General features: G+C 38.1%; 1 protein-coding gene across 8 annotated transcripts in view; it reads right to left on the bottom strand.

Annotated features, from left to right (window-relative positions):
* WDFY3 (WD repeat and FYVE domain containing 3) overlaps positions 1–21,991 on the bottom strand; it is a 152,128-nt gene that overhangs the window by 71,337 nt on the left and 58,800 nt on the right. For all 8 annotated transcript variants that reach the window (XM_071431454.1, XM_071431458.1, XM_071431457.1 and 5 more), the window contains 8 exons: positions 15,885–15,994; positions 14,679–14,840; positions 13,392–13,584; positions 10,822–11,008; positions 7,972–8,138; positions 4,893–5,360; positions 3,440–3,538; positions 1,021–1,214 (listed from right to left, as the gene is read on the bottom strand). In XM_071431454.1, coding sequence (XP_071287555.1) covers positions 1,021–1,214; positions 3,440–3,538; positions 4,893–5,360; positions 7,972–8,138; positions 10,822–11,008; positions 13,392–13,584; positions 14,679–14,840; positions 15,885–15,994 — 1,580 coding nt within the window. The remainder of the gene's footprint in view (positions 1–1,020; positions 1,215–3,439; positions 3,539–4,892; positions 5,361–7,971; positions 8,139–10,821; positions 11,009–13,391; positions 13,585–14,678; positions 14,841–15,884; positions 15,995–21,991) is intronic.

The raw sequence follows: 21,991 nt of genomic DNA, 5'->3' as shown, positions 1-21,991 counted from the left end.
GTCAGTTCCATAACCAAAACTTCTGAGAACAGCATCAAGGGAGGACAAGTACAACAGGTCAAGGGAAAGACAGAAATCCTGATTTTCTGTTAAATCCTCTGGGGAGCTCCAATATCTTTTCTTTCCCCGTAGGTATGGTGAATAAATAACACATGCTCAAAAATGGCTGAAGACCTTCACAGACATTACACAGAAAATGAATAGTTTTATTACTAGTTTTTCTTTATGTCTTTTGGAATAATATGAAGCTGTTCATCTGCCAGAGAAATATTACAGCTCCTTTGAACAGAAATTAACCTAGATGCCTGAGTTATCTTCTTTAAGACTCATGTGCTTTCTACTATTTGCCTCAGCTTTTCTACCCTAAAATAAATCAGTATTTTTTCAATTTAAAAAATAACATTAACTACTCTGAGGAGAAATTGTGGGTCTAGATTAGCAAACGAAATACCTAATACAACAGGAAACAGACCAGAGTTTTCTTGCTTCTTCCTCCACTCCCAGCCTTACTTTCTTACTATTTTGCTTAAGCAAGTTCTTCAGCTTTATCTTCTACTATGATCATTACAATTTGCATTTATATTAATTATTTCAGCATTCATAGATAAAAATTGGTAAAATAAGATGCCACAGAAAATGCAAGTCAGAGCTGAAAATAAATGTACATTACTTGCTTGCTTTTTTTTTTTGTTTGTATTCCCATTATTTTTAACTCAGTAAGAACCCACCAAGGAAAATTATCCTAACTGCAGAACCTCATTTTCTATCCACAAATGTGATGACGCTAAAAACATATTCACTAGCCTACAGCTCCAGTTCTGAAGCCTACCATGGATATAGATGGTAGAAAGGAAAAATAAAAACATGGATCAAATATACGTATTTCAACTCCAGAGACAATCTACATACTACCTAAACACCACCCATCCAATCCAGCTCAATCCAACGCCCTTCTCAGTGTTTTCTCTCTTGGAACCGCACTGTAGGAGGAAGAGTGCTGAGGAAGAATGCTTCACCTACCCTTAGGATGTCAGTTTTGAGCTGCAGTTCCGTAGGTGGGGCCGAGTGCATCAGCCCCAGCAGGGTGCCCATGTCATCCTCTCCACTGGGTGACAACACCAGCTGCTGGATGATCATCAGCGCGTGCTGGCGGCACTGCGGATACTTCACAATGTTGTGCACGCACCTGGCACCACCAAACTCCCTGAAAATGCCTGTTCAGAAAGAGGGTGGCAGAGAAAGCACTTAAGGAGTAAGCAAAATAAAAACAGTGGCAAATAATTACAACAAAACAACACCAAAAGTGTTAATTTTCATTTCTACAGAATGAAGGGCAGAGTTTTAGCTCTATGGAGTGAAATGATTTACTACTATTTTTCGTCCTCTAACACAAACAAAAATAGAACTTCAATGTCTTCTGACAAAATTTTTCACTAAAGGCATTGTGTACAAGAATGGAGGTCAGCTCTAAGAATTTCCTCAATAATTCTGTTTCTCCAACAGCAGTTACTCTTTACATGCCAGAGGTCAAAGGGTCTCAGGATGAAATAAAAAATGTACCAAACCCTCCGTGTTTTGTGAAGACCATATACTGTTCTGGTTTAGGGTAGTGTTATCTTACATTTAGTAATGACCTAAATGCACTATGTACTGAAAATATAACTGGGATGTTTCTGGACATAAGCACTGGTTGAGAAGTGGTTCAGTCTATCCACATCATTTGTAAGATTCTGCAGATTTTTTGTGGCAAGACCTATCCCTGTACAGATTAAGCATAAGTCAAACAATGTTTTTCAAGTTTGCTGGCTACTGTGATAACCAAAAATTATATGAAAATTGATTCTGAAAGCATTACAAACCCCAAAAAGTATATATATGGCATATATAATGTGTGTTTAGTACAGTGTCAGCACCTAGAACATTGCTCTTATGTTAATTACTGAAGATGAAAACTGACTGGGGAAATGGATCAATGCTGCATTACTGCATCAAAAGGGATAATTTTCCATGTGATGATAAACTCAAAGAGCAGCTTAAATGACCAAGTTCAGGATTAACAAGTTGATAAGTTGATTCCCTCTAACATATATATATATATACATATATATACACACACACACAGACATGAATCCCACTATCCATTTCCTGCCTCCTGCTTTTTCTGATGTCCTTTGGATCCTTTGACATGAATCCCACTATCCATTTCCTGTCTCCTGCTTTCTCTGATGTCCTTTGCATCAGAGATGGATTCAGTGCAAAAGGAGAGACCTCAGACCTTGACACAGATGAGCTTGTTGCACTCCCCTTCAGAAGTAAAGCCCATCTCCTTTGTGGTCAGGTTCTCATAGAGACTGGGATAACATTTTATGTTTCTCCCACTCAACTATCCAGCAAACCTGTGTGGGTCTGACATCCAAATTTCCTGTTGAAATGTAGTTGGCAGTTCTGCAATACTCTGGAAAGCTTATCAGAGACACTGGTTTAAAATCAGAAACCAAGCACTGAGTGTGGTATGAATCACTGCAAGGCTGTGCCTACTTATGCTTCTGTGATGACCTATAACCCCTGCTGGCCTCTGGATACAGCGCCACTGCGCTCACATCCCAGTACAGACAGCAGCCAAACTTTTTGAGAAATAGTTTCTCAGCTCCTCCTGTATGCTCTGTCCTACTCCAGAACTGGGAGAGCTACTGATGAAATGAGGCCCTTGAACTCTCCAAGATTCCTCAGAAAAATCATCTGTGGCATCATCCCAAAGTGCTGATGCCTTTTACACTCCTGCTGTTGTTTCTCCAGTGGATATTGAGATATTAAATCAGTCTTGAGAAGCAGCAAGGAGGTCCTGATGGCTGATTGATGCTTCCTAGGTGAGGTCAGGAACGCCATCTAACAGCAGTCAAGGGTTTGTTGCAAGGCAGGTGGATGCTACCACAGTCTCAAAATCACTAAGTCTTGGTTAATGAATTATAATACAGAACTGCCTTACATTTACAAAAGGACAGTTGTAACAGAGCCCTGTTTGTACATACTGACTGGGAATAACTCTTTAATATAAATGAAAAAACATCTTTAACTAAAGATACAGCCATTACATTAAGTAGACATGACACTGTGAACACTGAACTACATTTCTAATTATGTGCTTAAATTTTTGAATATCCAAACAGTCTTACAAACACTACCATGAATTATTATAGACCTGTTGAAGAGTGATGGGTCTGGTGTTTGCCTTCAAGTAAACAATACCAAAGAAATTTAAGTTAAACACTATCTTGTTCTCCTTATTTTATGCACTCTAGGCTATGCTGTCTGTTCTCTTTGCTAGGAAAACTTGGCCAGAGAGAACATGTATTTCAGTGTAGTTGAATACTGGCCTGAAGATAGAAAGTCAAGACATGATTTTCTTTATACATATCTTGACAAAAATCTCTTCACTCACCTGCATTTGTGTTTGATCCTTGTAGTAGTACTGTCAGGGTCTCCATAACCAATAAAGCCAGCTGCTTTTGGTCCTCAAATGAACTGTTTCTTGAATCCACTACAAAAAAATTTCAGAAGCTAAAGTCATAGAAAATATCACTCTTTTCAAAGATGCTTCTTAATACTTTCTACCAACACTTTTATTTTCTTTGCTTCCTCAGTGACCATGCAGCCCAAAAATTTTCTAAAGCAAGCTGCGACTTAGTCTACACATGCATTCCTGGGAAAGCTTAACCATGAATCATATGAAAAGTTAATTTTATAAAGACAATAATTTAAACTGAAGTTTTAGAGCATTGTGAGCTCCTGACATTGCAGCTATTGTTTCCTCAAGTCACAAAACAACACCAGTTGAAGATTAACTGCATCTGCTCTTGTTCAGTTTTCAGTACCTGAAAAGAGAAAGAAACTCTGCACAAAACCCACAAAACTACACTCACATAATTACAGCAAACGTGCTGATTGCTTAACAGGTGTAGCAGACCAACACTGCAATTGGCATAGTACACACAGAGAAACACTCCAGGAAAAACAGTGGGTTTTTGGTTATTTTAACTTACTCTAATAAAAGCTAAACCCCAACACAAGGACATGTGCACCCAGGTAGCATCCTGATTAGATGACAGTTTCATCCATTTATTTACAGGAATATAAGAACGGATGCGTTTTCCAATGGAGTTGAAGGGAGCAAAGCTTTGCAACTAACCTACAGCTATCACTCACTAATGAAGCTTCATACTATTAAATCTGGGTGAAACATCCAGCAGTTATGGTTAAAAATTAAGTGTCACTGATGCACACAAGCTTGAGTGCAGTTTGAATGAAGAATGTAAAAAAAATTGTCTGTCTGTGCATGTAGGCTCCTATGGCATGTGGCAGAGCCTGCTTTGGAGGCCTAGCAGCTACAGCTTATCTGAGATGCTCCAGTCTGGAGACAACTCATCTTCATTTATTTTTTTTTTTAATGCTTAGAAAAATGTAGACCCAGCTTATAAAAAAAGTCTCCTATTAAGAGCTCAGATATGCACTCTATAGTATTTTTTCAAATCTGGGGCAAAAGTTACAAAGTACCTTTTGTTAGGAAGAACAGTGATGGTATGCATTGTCCCTATACTTTTTCCACATTAAGTAACAAATATTGAACCAGTACATCAAAAAATCATTTAGAAAGGAAAATATGAGCTTGTACTACTTTGCATTCATACAGCATCATTCATTAAAGTTAGCCTCGAGCTTCTCTCAAGAAACTGAGAGAAGCAATTCCAATGAACTTTTAAGATGGCACAGCAGTCCTCAGCAGAATTCAGGCCTTGAGGTACATGTTCAGACTCTCTCCTTTCTCCTAAATGCAAGACTCCACTAATTCCAGCCAAAAAAGACAAGAATTAGAAAAATGGAAATGGACACACTACCTTGATCATTCAGTGCCTGAGTGGGATCTTTCAAAAGGGCTGCATATTTATGAAGAAGATTTACCATCACCTCCAGAAGCCCCACTTCCCTGAAGACATCCTTAAAGATGTAATCATGACGAGTGAACTTCAAGAGTGTCTTCATGGCAATGATGCTACACTGAAAAGAAGTGCTGGATTTTAAAAGGATGCTCACACTGATCAGTTCTTTACAGGGTATGTAATTCAAGCTGAAGACAACCAATTCCAGCATCTCAAAGTATTTGGTCTGCACTTCTGGAAGTTTAGGAATTTTCTCTGCAAACTGAGACAATGTGTGCTGCGATTCCAAAATGAAGTAGTTGGCATTGTCCGCCATATAAATATTCGTGATGGCATCAAGGATGATTTGTGCTAGATAGTTGGTTTTTGCTCTCAAAAACGCATTCTGGAGGACAGAAAATGCTTGAATATTCCTCACACTATGACCTAAATCAGGAAATAAAGTGGGATGGGAGGAGAAAGGAAAGAGAAAAGTTCTTAATCATCATAAACAATGAATACACTTATTAATAATGATCCATGCATTTTAATAAGTAGGAATAACAGTGTATGATGTCACTTTTAATAAAAACATCATTAAAATTAACTTCAAAAAAGCCTCTGCACATCCACTTACACTGCAAATTCCACAACCTACTATTCTTTAAGATGGCATCTTAATATATATTTGGTAGTAAGAGTTTATGTAAGCAGCTAAAGATGCTGATCAAAGATAATTTCTTTAAAATAAATAAGTACACTGATTTAGTGTTAAAATGGACATGGGGTACAGTCCTAGAGACAAAACAAAGCCGGCTCATGATGCACCCATGCCATAGGAGAACTCATTATAGCAACAGTGATAGGTTCTGTAACGCAGAACACAGCCCTTGCAGCTGGGAATAAAAAAGCTATGGCAGGGTCCAGTACTATTAACAATTACAGAATTAAAACACAGGGAAAGAGTTGTAAAGCATAAAGTAGCTATAATATTAGCACACAAATATCTCACAGCTTTAAAGCTCAGTCACACTTCGTCTTGTAAGTACCTTCAAGTTGATTGATAGCTCATTCACTTAGCTAAAGAATACATCATTTATGAGTGTGCCCCAAAAGTTTCTATGGGCAGATATTATTCTACTCAAAAGATGCCTAAATTCAACTTCTTAAACTTCTGTAGGAATAGTACAAGACACAGTGGACAGATCCCATGATCAGAAAACAACTAATGGTAAAATATAACTAACAAAATACACAGTCAAGAGTGAGAACTTTAAAGACAATCTAAACAAAGCATTTAGGACGCTTTAACAATAAAATCTTTTTTTTTTTTTCCAATAAAGGTATATGCAAACTTTTAACCTGATTTGAAAACCCTTTCATAAACAAAAAATTCTTATTTATTATGTATTCTCTATGGCACACTACTCTCTTCATTTTTGTAAACTAAGTTGTCCCAACTGAACAGTAAATGCAATTAACTACATGCCTAGCCTCCCCATCTTCCATTTCAGTATTTCTCCAGAAGGCAAGGGAAAACTCCCTAGTAAAAGAATATTGGAACAATTTCACATCTGGAAGAGTATTAGTTACATTATAACACAGTTGTTCCTAAAAGGACTATTCACATGCTTTCTTTACTATGAAAATGTTCAAATGAGGGGATTTAGAACTTCTTAAATGTGACAGGAACATAATAGTGTCAGATACAAGTATTAATATTCTAACTTAGTATCAACAGTTGTTCCAGGCAATCAAGTAGATTAATAAATTATTTTTGATTATTAGGAGGACCCCTGAAGAAACCAAATTCTAACCAGCTTTTCAGAGTTCAAGAACTAAAATGATTTAAATGGAAATAATTGAGAAATTAGTAAATTAAGAAAACACAGTCTTCATAAAAAGACAATTTTCAAACATTGTGAAAAGCAGGTAAAAGGAACAGAGATGTCCTGACAAACACCACAAAGGTAAAGAACTCTTTTGCAGATTGCAACAGACCATGGTTCTCTCATATTATTGTACCAGACAAGCTGATTACCCTAAAAAAAAATTATTATCAAAACATGAAGAAATGAAACTCTGAGTGTTCACCTTCTTTCTCTATTTAGTGCAAAAGAAAAACAATTTCTAAGAACAATGAACTCTCTCCATACCAGAGAAAGGATGTCACTGTCCAAGGAACCTAGGACGTATATTCATTAGTCGATAAATCTGTAAATGCAATCCTAGAATAAACTTTTCTTGTGTAGTGGTATATCTCATAAAAGTTCAAAGTAGCTCTACAGTCATTATTAAATTCCAAACTCCTTAGTTACATACAAGACTAACCTGAATTTTAAGTTTATGCACAGGATATGAAACATGAGTTTATTTTTATACAACCCTTTGTCCCCCAAGACTTCCTCAACCTTATCTCCAAATTGTAATTGACTGGTTTCAAACACATCGCAGATTTTATCGCTCTGATCACAGTGGTGATGAAATAACAATTTCAGTTCACAAGTTACATTTGCCTGAGCTGACAAAAGCTAGCAGAAAGCAAAGTGGAAAAGGGGAAGGATTTAAAAACCAAAAAACCCCAAAAACAAACAAACAAAAAACCAACCAACCAAAAAAAAAAAACCCAAAAAAAAAACCAACCAAAAAAAAAACCCCCAGAAAACCAAACAAAAAAAAATATCAAGCCAGCACATCAGCCTTTCATATCAATTTAGTAAGAGAGCAGCTTAAAACACTATAAATCAAATCAGTGCATCTCTCCAGTAAGATAATCTCTTCAAATCTCCACATAGAAAACTGTCAACTCTGCAAGCTCTGCAGTGAAGAGGCTGGACCTGTCCTCAAACACAAAAGACCTAAGCTTTCTTCTTTGGGTACCAAGCCCAAAATAAAATATTTGAGACCAAAATAACTGAGTATTTGATACAGAATCTTAGGTAAATAACTTAGACTTAGTTGCAAAGGGTTTGTGCAATACACAGCTGGCTCTGTATCTTGTCACTTGCACATAGAACAACAAAAAAAGTAAACTGAGAGAGAAAGAAAGCAGACTCACCTTTGCCTGCAGGCTGTGGGACTGCAAATCCAGGTAGCAGGAAAGGTACTCCAGTGGTAACACCAGCAGGCTTTAATTCATTGACACCGTATGTTGTTAAGGAAGTTATCAAATTAACTAAGTCCTTCAAAGCATCCTTAGATTCAGCTTCTTTTGCCTGTTCTAACCTAAAGAAAATACAATAGGATCAAGTTAGCAGCACTAGTTTATCTGAATCAAATCACTTCAGTAAGGTCTGTTTTGTTCTATCAGTTTAGAGACTAATTTTACTGCCTGATTCCTGCAGTATTTTCCATGTCCATATGTCATACCATTAGATTATTCAAACGTTGGACTTAAAAGAGCAAACAGTTATTTGCCATAGGAATTTACCTCACAAATCTCTCCTTGAACTCAACAGTCAGCAGAGAGACATGAAAAATTACATTAAGAATCCTCTCACAGACATGAAGATACTGTATAGGAAAGTATAGGATAGTCTGTAATTAAATAGATCTGTAATTAACTTGCTAGACTACATCTGCCACTTTGAGAGTGAATATTTTGTGCTAATGAAATGGTATCTTGGTAAAGGCCTAGCACTCACAAGCATGGGATGAAGCATGCTCACTAGAACTACAAACTCTTAGCACCTTTGAACACAAGAGAATGGAAATGCTAATCCCATTCCAACCCTTTACTGACAGGAACACACCATCAGACCAAATCCTAAAAACTGACTCTGAATCCTAACACCATCCTCATTTTCCTGCTACTTCACCACAAACAAAACCATGTTTAATTATTTACTAACTGTAGATCTCAGGAGTAAACTGGGGTCCACATTCTTCTATAGACTCAGGCAGTGCAAGCTCTGTTTTGCTTCTTGCTGACAAATGATTGTGGGAGCCCTTTACAAGCAGCTCATTCTGCATCCTCCATCTTCTTCTCAGCCAGATGTGGCTGAGGAAGGAACCTCCTTCAAACAAGAACCTCCTGCAAACAACCTCTACAGAAGCACAGAGCTCACCTATTATCATTCTACTAATCCTCCACATGCCCACATGCCCTTTCACATCATCCAGATGAAATTACCAAAGTGCTCCTCCTGCCCGCACAGATCTTCTGCAATTTCTTACTGAGCCACCTTCTTCACACATCCTTCTGCTTTTCCAGCTCCAAAGCCTTTCTTCTTTGCAGCTTGAGACCCAGTGTCCAGATTTCCTACCCTCACGTGACAGTTATCATCATAAAAGTGCCCCAGAGTGAACAAGTCTCTGTAGGCAGGTTTGAGCCAAAACAGGGAGAATACATCACTGTCGTCCATCACTGACCAATGCATGGGCTCATTCAAGATCACTGTTTTTTGAAAGGAACTATTTTCTTCTAGAAAACCCCCTCAGGAAGAAATGAGGATAACACATTCCTATGCTATTAACCTTTACTGATGTCACCTGATGATCCCAGGTGTCCTCCTTTTTCAATGAGACATTCAAATCCCTAGGCTTCCTATATATTTGGCAGGGATCCCCCATTCTTTGATCTAAGGATATGCAAGCTTAGGGGAGAATTTGTTTAAAACACTTGATCTACAGAGAATCACTTTAGTACCTCAACATGTAACATGACAGCATGTTCCCCTCATATTTCCCCTAAACTCTGGCTGACAGTTTCTGGAAAACAACTGCATTTGAATTTTACTACTTTGAATTAATGCATTAGTGAATATAACATACTCCAAAACTCCACTTATAGAACAAGAAAAATAACAATTCCTTAACAGGTGCTTTAGCTTTTGTGTCACCAAAGGTAACTTATGAGTAATTTTAAGTGTGATTAAAAATGTCAAATGCCATGCCTATGTCTGGTATCCATTTAAAACAAATAGAAATTCCCCTAAGAAGTATATAATGTAGTGGAAAACTTAGTTCAAATATTTGGGTGCCAAACTTCAGCATACTAACGCCAAAAATAGGGAGATAACAACATTGGCATTTCTTAGTAATAATGTCTGAAGCATCTTTGACCCAAATATACTTCATAAGGCGTACACTTATAGTTACCCAGTATGTACCTTGGATTCATAAAATATATATATTTTACAATAGCAACAGCTAAGCATTCTTCTTCAGAACTTCATATTCAAACAAAGCAACACAGACTTTACATCGATTTTACACAAATAAAGCAATAGACACTCTTTTCTTTCTTAGTCAGAAAATTAAAGAAGTTTCTTTCATGGAAAGAAAAAAGAGATCATGGATAAATCATATACCAAAGGTTTTTTGGGCAGGCATTTTCATTACCATATTTTTTAATGCATTAGCAGCTTAGAAGTACTTTTAATTAGGAAAAAAACCCTATTCCCTCATAGGATTCACCACATTTACATATGGGATTTTTCATTATGATAGCATGATAAGACAATAATTATAGAATTATTTAAGTTGGAAAAGACCCTCAAGATCATTGAGTCCAGCTGTTAACCCAACACAGCCAAGCCCACCACTAAACCACTCCCTTAGGCAAAACAAAACAAACTCCAACCACTCAAAAATCACTAGTTGCAGCCAAAATTTTATGTTCTGGATACTCTTTAAATATTTAGTACCAGTTTTTTTAAGCAACTGCTATCTTTCCAAAGCAAGAAACACTTAGTAATAAACCAGTACTAAAGAACAAGAAGTTCAACAATGTAGTTTAATAAATGAAGAGAAACACAGAATTCAATGTTTTGGTCTTAATATCTTAATTCCATAATTATCTATAATCACTTATTGTTTAAACCTATTAATCTACTCTTTATTAAGAAAACTATTTTTGAAAAATTCTCAGTGATCTGTCTACATTTCTTCAAGCATTTTTGCCTACCTGAGGAGAAGGTCACAGAGGAAGTTGTATCCTTGCCATATCCTAAAATCATCCAACAACGTTTGGGAAACATCACTGGAGTCTTTGAGAAAACAAGAAAGTCCAGCAAACATCTCAACTATTTCTAGGGGAGAAAGGTCATCAGACTGCTGCATGTTCTGGACACATGTGGACAAACATTCCTTTTCTGAAAAGAATTGCAGTGGATAAATTTAGGATTTTACTGACATTAATGACAGCAAGAGGCATAACCAACACACAAAACACAGCAATAAAATTCAAGTATCTCTTGTCACAGAACACTTAATACTACTTGAGGATGAGAAGGATTCTCAAATGGCTTTGGATCAGAACCCCAACCTCTTTTTGCCAACCTCTTCCTCCCTTTTACAACCTTTACTCTTGAAGGAGGAAACTGTGTAGATAAATACTAATTTTTACCTAAAAAGTCTGACCAGATAACTCAACAAAATAAAAAGACAAATATGGCAACTGCAAGTAATTCTAAACCATATTTTTTCTTTTAAAACAAAAAGTTATACAAAGCGCTAACTTGAAGTGTTATTAAATTCATACATATAAACCCTTACAACTTGTCATCTTATTCCTTTCTCTGGTTGGCATTTCATTAGCTGGCATCAAAGAGACATAGTTGCCTTGCCCTGCATAATTCTCATATTCCATCAGTTCAGTAGGTCAGTAACAAAGTTTCCTCAAATCTATAGTGAGATTTTAAGTTGCACTCTGTTTTAAAGATGCTCCCTTCAATTATTTGCTATTTTAGCTTTGCAGCATGCACAACACAAGCACAAATCTTTCTAGCTAGATTGATAACAAAATTTCCCAGAGGTTAAATCAGAGCATGAGAGCGTAAAAGGATGCTCCTTTGCGTATGATGAAATATCTTAAATTTTTCCTGAATATAAGTTGAGTCTTGTGACAGATGTTGTTATCTCTTAAGTCAGGTTCACTTTTTTAATCAAAAAGAAAGAGGTAATGCTTACTGGCTTTCTTTCTAAAACTCCATTTCACTTTTTAAAGAACCTAGAGTATTTTTCCACACACCAGCTTCCCTCCTCTATGGATCAAGCCCATAGAGAAGTAATAATGGTAGCAACTGTAACACGCCAAATGACAGTCAAAACTCCAGTTATTTTCTTTGTTGCACTTAATAACAGCTTCACACATATACATACACCTTCTACACTCATCAAAAGCCCACTAGAAGCCTATCACCTTTTAAGTCTTAAAAACACTCAACTGGTGACTACGCTGTGCTTTGAGTGATACTGTACATTCACATCTTTTTGACTGGAATTGGAAACACACTGCTAGCAAAAGAAAAAAAAAAACCAGACTGAAATTTTCTCTGAAACATGTGAGAGCAGGGTGATGTATTCAATAAACTATCAATATAGAGTCTTGTAGCCACTTGTTTCTCAGGGTGTGAGCAACCCAAAATTGTGGGTTTCTTCTTTTCCAGTAGGTGTATACTGCTAAAATGTGTAAGGATGTTAGTTCACTCCAACAGTCAGTCCAATTAAAAACTACAAAGGCTTCCTATGTTGCCCCTCAGTCTAAAGGCCTTAAATATAATATTAGAAACCTATTTTATCAGATTTCTTACCTCAAGTCCTGCATACCTAAACACCCATATGGTTTTCAATTAGTGCAAAAAGAATAATTTGTATGCAAAGCTGCTTCCAGACAGCTAATATCCTCTCCAACACTGGTTTTCATCTGCAAGTTGTCAACCAGCTTGGCACCTCCCTTTTTACCAACTCCTTGCAAAGATAGATGATGACTTAAGTACTGCTTTCATTAGCTACTAAAATCTCTAACCAGCTAATGTCCCTGTACAGTTTCCATGCCAGCAACAGCCAGGATCTACTTGTCTTAAAAATGGACAGGAGACAAACTGGAATGATTCTGGATGCTTCATTCATTTAGTGACTTACAGGCTGGATTAAGCCCATGAGTTAACTTGACCTTCAGAATGCACAAAATCTTCAATCTGTAAAGCAAGGTGGGGAAGATGAGGGCCTGGCAGAAGAAATGCAGGCTGACTGAAGTGTCAGCAATCCAGTCAGTGACAGACCAGGGAAAACACAAGGGCTCCAAACCCATCCAGCACAGGTATGGTTCTCAGCCAAGCAAAGAACCTCCACAGGCCAGGCCCTAGAAACAACATCCTTGGGTTGGGAAAGCTGGGCTGGACCACAGGGGAGGAAGACAGCTGCCTGCTAAGAATTAATGCATCTTCACAGCAAGTGTTTTTCAATACAGGCAGTTACTGAAGTTACCAAAAGCCTTTCCTTTTGGTTATCACGAATGCTACACCAAAACATGAAACTATCCTTCCAGATTAAACTGAAAGGTGAATGAGACAGACTCAGCTCTCTCACTACATAACGGCTTAGAAATGTTATCTGTACATAAAATAGCACATGTCCAAACTAAAAGCCTAGAAGCTTCCCTATTATTTTCATGCCTATTTCCCAAATAAGAAAACAATGAAAGAAGAGCAGGAAAAAAAATCCCAATAAATAATACTAAAGCAAGAGACATACCATGGATGTATTTCACTACATTGACACTAAGGCCATGACGAGATATGGTCATTAGTACTTCTCCTGCACTCTTCCTCCAAGGCAGGTTATAGGGAGGGCACCATGAGGTTATTGCACTGAATAGAAGCTGGAGATCATCCTTCTGAGCCAGTTCTTCCGCCGGGGACACAAAACTGCACAATTTTACTAGGATCTGAAATAGGAAGTCATTAAACAACTAGCATTAATACCTTTATCACTGAAAATTTTGCCTAGACTTAGTAAAAGGTGAAACATTCTTCCAGTGAGGAAACATGTTAAAAAAGGTAATTTGCTGTTTTCTCTTTGTGTGTTCCTATACTTTGAAAACAATACAAGGTTATGTGACACATGGTTATTTCAAGTCCCAGTTCAGTTTAAAATGCTTACCAGAAGACTGGAAGCAGAATTTAAATCTCTTTGGCTGACACAGCATATTTGCATGGATACCAGAATATTCCATTCTTGGAGAATCTGCCAGTTGCCTAATTTGCAGGTTTAAATTCTGCACTGAGGGAGAAGCCTTGTGAGGAAAACTGCTGTATTCCTTCCTAATGCAGGAAGAAGGCTATTGATGGGTTGTTGGCACAGCAGCAACCATAACATTTTGGTCAAATTAAGTTTGTCAGGAAAGGCTACAGCAAAACTGCAAACCTACCTGAATAACTGGCACCTGGTCTGAATTTCCTAATTACCAAAACCAAGACAAAATGCAGCTGTGTAAGTGAAACTACTACATCGCACTCCCTTTTCTGCATGTTTTGAAATGTTTGATTTTTTGCATCCCATGCAGGAAAAACTCAGGCTCCCTCTCAGAAAACTGGAGAGAGGCTGTCTGCAACTGGATGGGGAGGTCTGAAATCTCACTCATTCCAGTCAGTTCATTTGAGAGCACCACTTTATTATCAATACTAATCTTTTTTACTTTTTTACATCTATTTCAATCAGTAACAGCCAAAGGTAACAAGTACTAGGACCAGTTAGATGAAAACAGAATAGTAGTCCACATGTTGCTCTTTTAAATATCTGTACAGAAAAGCAGCACAGATTTCTGTGCAAGAGGTATTTGTCAAAGAAAAAAAAACAGAGGAGGAGTGGGAATTTACCCTCAACTGTGCTTGCAGGAAAATCCACCTCTCTCTTAGCTATCGGTTTTTTAAGAATCAAGGAAAAGTAAAACCTGGCTCAAGTGAAAAGTTTCTAGACTTTGCTCACATGGAGTATTCACATTCCTCCTGCAAATTCCCTGACCTATTTAACCTTTCTTACCTGTACAAAGACTTTCTGTAGTAGCGCTCGGCGCTCTGCGAGAGGTAGCTCATTCTGTGCTCCTCCAACTACCTCAGGCACGTGTGGAAGGTCAAAAAACAGATACAGACATTTAACAAGTGTGGAAGGCACTGACATTGTAGTCATGCAGTCCACAGTTTTCTGAGGAAGAAGAAAACACAGCAAAAAATATCAGTTCAGCATATTGTATATTCCAAACATCAATAATAATGCAGTTGATTGAAATGCTGGTTTTTCTTTCTCACACCTTTGGCGATGTGTTGACACAGCAGTACAGATTCACCATCTATTCTTGAGTGCCTATCCAAACAGTAATTTTAAAAATAGGATGATTTATTTACATGACAACAGCATCTCATTGCCACAGTTCAGAGCAATCAATGCACAGGGCAGAAACAAAACCTGTCAGTCTCTGCCAACAGAAGTTAACAAGTTAATTACAAGACCTTCAGCAAAGCCCTCATCAGCTATCAATTCTTTGTAGTAGGAGAAATGGGAGTGAGAGGAGGACATTTCAATTTATGCTCTCACTTGGCAAGAAGGTGTAAGGAGCTGTAAGAAGCAAGGTAGTAGAAAATATGAAAGCATCAGTAGGAAGAAAAGACAAATTGGTGTGGAGGCTGGTGACATACTAAAACAGAGATAAAATGATGTGCTGAATTACAAAGGCAGATTAGAGCAGAAATAACAAACCACACAGCTGCCCAGTATACTGCCAGAGAAAGATCTCTGATGGAGCACAGCACCAGAAGCAGAGGCAGGAATGATTCACTACCACCCCCATACCACTGCTGCTGGCCTTGCTTTTTCCAGCTGCTGTGGCCCTCCTCCAGTGAGGTGTGCAAAGTTCAAGGTCTGAACTATTTAGGTGCTCTATGTGACATGCATCTCATGGGGCACTAAGCAGCAGTATGCAAGAGAAGCCTTTGGGCAGTAATAAAAGTCACATGCATTATTCAAAAGAACATTATAAATTCAAGTCCCAAAACTACTCTTTTTTCGGGCAACTGAAACCACAAGGAGCTAAAGCATAAGTCCTGTGACAATACAAGAGAAAGAGGATCTTAACACAGAAAAGCAGAATATAGTTACATCTTTTGGTGAGTGTTCATGCAGCTGATTTTATTATTGCTTTTGTCTCTTCCACTCCATAATTTATCTGTAACTTTGCTGTTTCAGACTAACCTGTCCTGATGAAGCTAGTAAATTGATTGTGGTGAGCAGCATCCAACCTCTACTTGCTTCTTCACTTTGATTGACCTCCAGAAACTGGACTATGGCACGACTTGCAGCCTCTGTAGGGGCAGTAAAAAGAAAAAAAGCAGTAAGAACTTAGTCTGCTAGCCTGCAGAAAGGAACGCATCCTCTCAGCAGCCCCAAGCACTGAGCATAAATTCACCTTTACAGCACTACTTAAAAAAGGGACTAGGTTAGGCCTATGCCTTCCAGACACACATTCCAGTCTTACACATACACTGGCTTTGACACTGGCAAGGCTGCAAGAAGTACATTCTTTGGTCATGCATCATCCTTTGACCAGCAGACAGATTTGAGTAACCTGCAGCGACATCTGTTAGAGCAGTTTTGCTTTATCAATATATAATATATTTTTTCCAAGGACATGAAGTCACCATCAATTAGCAGCCTCTGTGGAAATAGCTGAAGTTTCTGAAAAAAAAGCTGCACTGAAACAACAGTATGGATGATAATGGGGATTTTGGGGAAGCAGAAGTGCTGAAAGACAAAAGGAATAAAAAAACCAGGAAAAAAAGTAACATTGAGAGTATGATCAGCAATTACCATATCCCCATCTGATATTTTTTGAGAATGAAAACAGTAACAGCTTACGGATAATTCTTATGATTGAGAACCACTTCTGGATGCTATTCCATATCAATCAGAGCCAAAGACAAATACTCAAACTAGTAAACAAGTTATCAGCCTCAATAAATAAATCAAGAGAAAATGCAACCCTATATCATCACTGCTGCATGAATACACACTTATGTAAGAAGTCTAAAATGCCAGTTGTGATGTCTGCCCATTACCTTTAAGAGATATCTAAAAACATTTTTCATTAATAACTGTGTATCAATCATCTCCTGTGCTTTTAGTGTCAACTAGGGCAGAAAAGGAAGGTGAATAATATCACATAAAAAAGAAATTACAAAGAAATTACTAATGGAGGAATAAACCTGCAACTGAAGAAAAATCCTATTTTAATATTGGCTTGGTTGCTTCACCTGCTGTTGAGATTCCCCAGCACACACCTGGGAAGTTTATTTGAAAGGCAGCACATTTCATATGGCCAAGTACTTATCAAACTTGTAGTACCAATTACAGTGAGAAGATCACTTTCTGAAGCATCACACTGTAAGCTGTGCAGATTTGCTTCATTTGTTCAACAGCTCCTCTCTCAGTTTTTGTCGGGCAGACTTTTTTCCATAACAAACTTTTGTACAAGCCGCTGGCTTTTCCAATTCTGGTGCTAAAGTAAAGAGAGGCCCCTACCACTTCCCTCCATGAGACTGAGATAAAGTTTGAGATACCAAGGTGAAAAGTAAGGCAATTTATAAAACTCACACAAACAAGGACAAGTAGGAATTTCCCAGCATGCTGACCTGAAACTATCGGTGCAAAGCACTGGTCAGATGGTTGGGTATATGAACAGGCCAACCTAGCAAGCACAACAGCCATGACACACTTGCATTCCCTATACTAAAGGCATAGGCAAAATGCCAGAATTCCTGACAGAAGCTGGTTTTCCTCAGTTCTGAGAGCCAAGCATGTCTAAAGCATGCCCTGCTGCTACAAGTGCCCCACTAGCACAGCATAAGGAGTGATTTTGTAGGCCTATTACTTTTCTATCCTGCCACAGACAGAGCTGGGCAATCAGTCTCTGCCTGCAAGAGACTGCACACCAAACTGGGTGTGCACAGCCTCCTTTGGGCACAGTCTCCAAAGCCACCTATGGAATAAGGGCTGGTTCAGTTATCTTTGAAAGTGAAACTCAGGGGTTAAGTCCATGCTTCTGAAGTTGTCATGCTGCTGGCATCCTGGCATAGCAGTTGAACACTATAAATAGCAGTTTCAAAACTGTCACTCTTAATTAAGCACTACCTAAAACACAGACAGCATTTTAAGTGCTGGAACACGTTCTCTTGTCATCTGCTCTGAGCAAATTTGATAGCGCTATCATTTAAGATTACCTTCTATCATCAGCACTAGTCTTAATTTATTCCTTGTACCTTTCCCCTGTTTTTGAAGAGCCCAAGACATCATTTAATATAACATCCTCTATGTGCCCCACTCAGATGTCTTTAGTCCTTCAACTTCTGCTGCAGAAGAAAGCCAGCGCAGGAGCAGGATATGCTAACTAGTAAAAACAGCAAAAAGGCAAAGAGAAAACCCTATAAAATAATATGTAAATATACCTACTGAGACAATGGTGCAAGCATGTACATATGAGTATGACCATGACTATGTAGTTACATGGTTAATACACAGGAGTCAGATTTTCCAGCATGGATTTAGTATATATGGGATAGAGGCTTGGTAGAATCAAACAACAAGATTTTTCTCATGTGTAAGAAGTGCACTGCATCCTGGACTTCAGAAAACCAAAAGGTAGCAAGCAGTGGGATTAGAGTAATTCAGATGGGTAGCAAAAATCACGCTACAAGCACTGCAAGCAATGTTGTTGCCTATAACAATAGCACTAAGGGCAAATTTAGTACAAGAAGCTTTTAGTTAGATGATCGAGAACCATAAACAGCATATAACAGTATAATCAGACTTCTGTAAAACTTATTCTGGAGGGCAATATTACTGAAAAAAAAATCTGTTCATCTGCCAAGGGTGGGAGGGGAGGTGCAGTCAAAGGTATGGAAGGGTGTGTCAGGAGGTGCTGAAGGTGAAGCTGAAGTCAGGGATCCCTTCTCTAATGGAGCCTTCTAGAAGTCTCTGCTTCTTCTTTTGGGAAATGCCTGAAGACACAGTCAGGTATCTAAAGTTACAGAATACAAATAATTCCAACTACCTAGATAGTAAGAGAGAAGTATCAACCCAAATAAAAACGTGATGGCACAAAGTCTGCCTTCCATCGTCAGGAGCAGAGTTGGGCTGTCATCACACGTGGCAGATATGAAGTGGCTGATGCCTTTGCAGTGTGCAGGAATGGAGGGCTGCCCATCCAGAGATAAACAACCCAACTGTGCCAGCTTCTAGCCTCACTAAGGCAGATGATAAAAGAACACTTTCTAGGATCTCTTGGAAAGGCGCTATATTGTACTGCACTTGCCTTGCATAAGATGTGGTAGAAAGCACCAAAAGCAAACAGAAAGATTGACCAAAAGTAATAAGATATAGGAGTTGTTGATCAGAACTGGCTTTTAATGAATAGTAGCTGACAGGACACTTCTTTTTCCCTTCCAGAGCAATTTCAATAAACACAAACCAGAATCACCTTATAAAGCAAAGTCCCCCACAGAACAGGAGGAACATATATATGCAATGAAAAGATGTGCAATTCCAGCATGCGAAATAATTTCCAACAGTCTCTTCTCAGAAGAAAAGTTAACATACCTAAAAAAGTCTGAAAGTAGCCCCTAAGCGCACTTCTTTTATTGACAAAGATCCTCCCTATCAGGAAAACTTCAGACTTCATTAAGGAGCCTGAAACGCACCGTAATAGCAGAAGATCCCTTCAATTATCATCTGTAATTCACCCAAATGCAAGATGCACTTAAACAAATTATACTAACTTCTGTGGATTAAGGATAAACATAAAATTAGTTCTGCTGATGTGACAGAGATTAACTAAAAAAGAAACCAAAAAAAACCCCAAAAAAACCCAAAACAAAACCCCAAAAAACCCATTAGTTTGAAGATTAATGAATCTTTAAGAAGAATAAAGGTAGGCATTCTCAGAGGCCAAATATCAAGAACAGATGTGGTTTTCTGCAATGATGATAGATGTTTATCAACTTATCTCCCAAAATGGTTTGATGATGAGATAATGACAGTCTTTCAGCAGATCTGCTAGAAAAATGCCTGAGGAGGTTAAAAGGATTTTCAGTGATGAAACAGTTTGAGCAAATCTGTGAAATTAGGAGGAAAAGAAAGAAACCGGGGGTAGAACCCTTCCCCCCACAAAAACCCACAAACTAAAAAAAAAAATAAGAATCCCAAGAAAACGAACCCAAAACCAAACAAACCAAGAAAAACACTCCCTAAAAACGAAAAAGAAGGGTGGGGGAAAAAAAAAATCAAACTGAAAACAAACCAACTCGCCCTTCCTACCCCCCCAAAAATAAACCTTTAAAAAAGACAAAATCACTCAAGGTTCCGATGGTATAAACAACAACTGAAAGTGCTGGAGGTAGGAAAGATTAGCTGAACAGCCCAGCAGTACAGTAAAAATAAATCTAGCATTCAATAGTAAATACCGTAACAAACATAAAAAAAAAATGTTGCAAATATGAAATTAAAAACTGACTGAAATTAATAATGACACAGCTTAACTGAACTTAGAAGGTGTACAAAGCAGTGATGTACACTAGCTATCCAAATAAAATCACCAAAAAATCAAACAAACTTTTGAAACTGTCTTTGAAGGGAGGCTAAAAAGTTCCAGACCTGTGATGTACCACTTTGCTTTCTCACTGTTCAGTTTTCTACCCTTCTTCAGTTTCACCTGTCCTTGCAGGACTGCCCATCACTTAGGGAATCATTCTGAATCTCCCTGGGATAAATGTTAATGCATTAAATAATGGGCCCTGACTGGATGTCATTTGGTGTGCTTGAGATGCAGACAATGGAGAGGACTGAGTTAGAAACCCATTTTAGTAAAAATGGAATAATCACTACCACAAATAATAACCAGTAACCACCAAATAACAGGTTGGCACACCCTCAACTGATGAAGTAGGAGAAGCTGTTTAGAGTGAAAGAGATGTGTTGGTTAGAGCCTGGTGCTAATAATACCAGGTTATGGGCACAGGTTGTGGGTACAGTTCATGTAGGGGCCACTGACCTAAGAGTTGAACTTGATGATCCTTGTGGCTCCCTTCCAACTCAGAATATTCTCCAATTCCTTCCCTAGCAACCTTAGTTTAAAGACATGCTGTTAGAATATCTGCAAAATCACAGAACCACCAACTTCACCCAGAGTATATCTTTAGAAAAACACATTAAATGAAAGTGTGCTTTCTCTCCAGCCAAAGTAGCCATTAGTAGCCACACTGTTCTACCAAGTTTCAGCTGTGCCTGTCCCTTTTTTCAGAAGTGTTTTTCAGCTCTGAGCCAGATGCACTTGCTCCCAAAAGAAAAGAACCGAGACTATATTAGAAATAGATGTTTGAACATATATTTTACATAGTACTGCCACAACTTTTTGATCAATTCAGACACAAAATTGGACTTATTTGTGACAAATGTGGCAGCTAAAAATCTCAAGTATATAGAGCTATCTCACCCATGACCCCACCATCTTCTAAACAGACTAGACAGTCCACGGCAAGGGAAACTATTCATTAATCCTCATAAACAGTAACTGCTGTCACCAGAAAATCATCCCTGTTGTACAGCAAAGACTGAAACCTGCAAGATAATTTAACTCAGATGTAACTGCTTAATTTTTCTTACTATCCCTACCAGAGAAATAAAGCAGTTGAAATGTAGCCGAACACACAACTACAATGGCAATGTTCAGAGACCACTTAAGACAGGGTGCTGGCACAGTTACTACTGAATCACAAAACACTATTCTGAGAAAACTACTACAGTCTGCCAAGAATAACTGAGATATGCCTCCACCATGGCAGGCATTACTCACATAGCTATTAGCATAAATATTCAAAGGCCTGATGAAAATAATTGCCCTGTGTTCCATTATCAGATGGAGTAGGGGAAAAAAAAGAAAAAGCAAAAGGAAAAAAACCAACCAAAGAAACAAAAAAACAAGCCACAAAAAAAACCCCAAAACCCCAAACAACCACAACATACTGACAGGCAAGATTTAACCATACCACATTCCTCACTGTAAAATACTGCCAACACATTTATAGAAATCAAGTTCTTGCAAAATTTCTTCCCTGTCATTAACTATCAAAAGTTGACTTGTATGGAAAGCTTGTCTCTAACACAGGCTCAGCTATTTTGTTGACTTACATGGAGCACTTCATACCAACAGGAATTTGCACTTGTACATTACCAGAGACATTTCCTGCATGTTGTTGCTACTGAAGTATTTTACTTTTAAAAACATGTTAGGAGATATAATTTTCTGTCAG

The sequence above is a fragment of the Agelaius tricolor genome, unplaced genomic scaffold (genome assembly GCF_023055355.1).
Source record: "Agelaius tricolor isolate 1412-34295 unplaced genomic scaffold, bAgeTri1.0.p SCAF_8, whole genome shotgun sequence".
NCBI classification, from domain to species: Eukaryota; Metazoa; Chordata; class Aves; order Passeriformes; family Icteridae; genus Agelaius; species Agelaius tricolor.
Note: the sequence above shows the minus strand (reverse complement) of the source record. Positions and strands in the feature narration are given on the sequence as shown.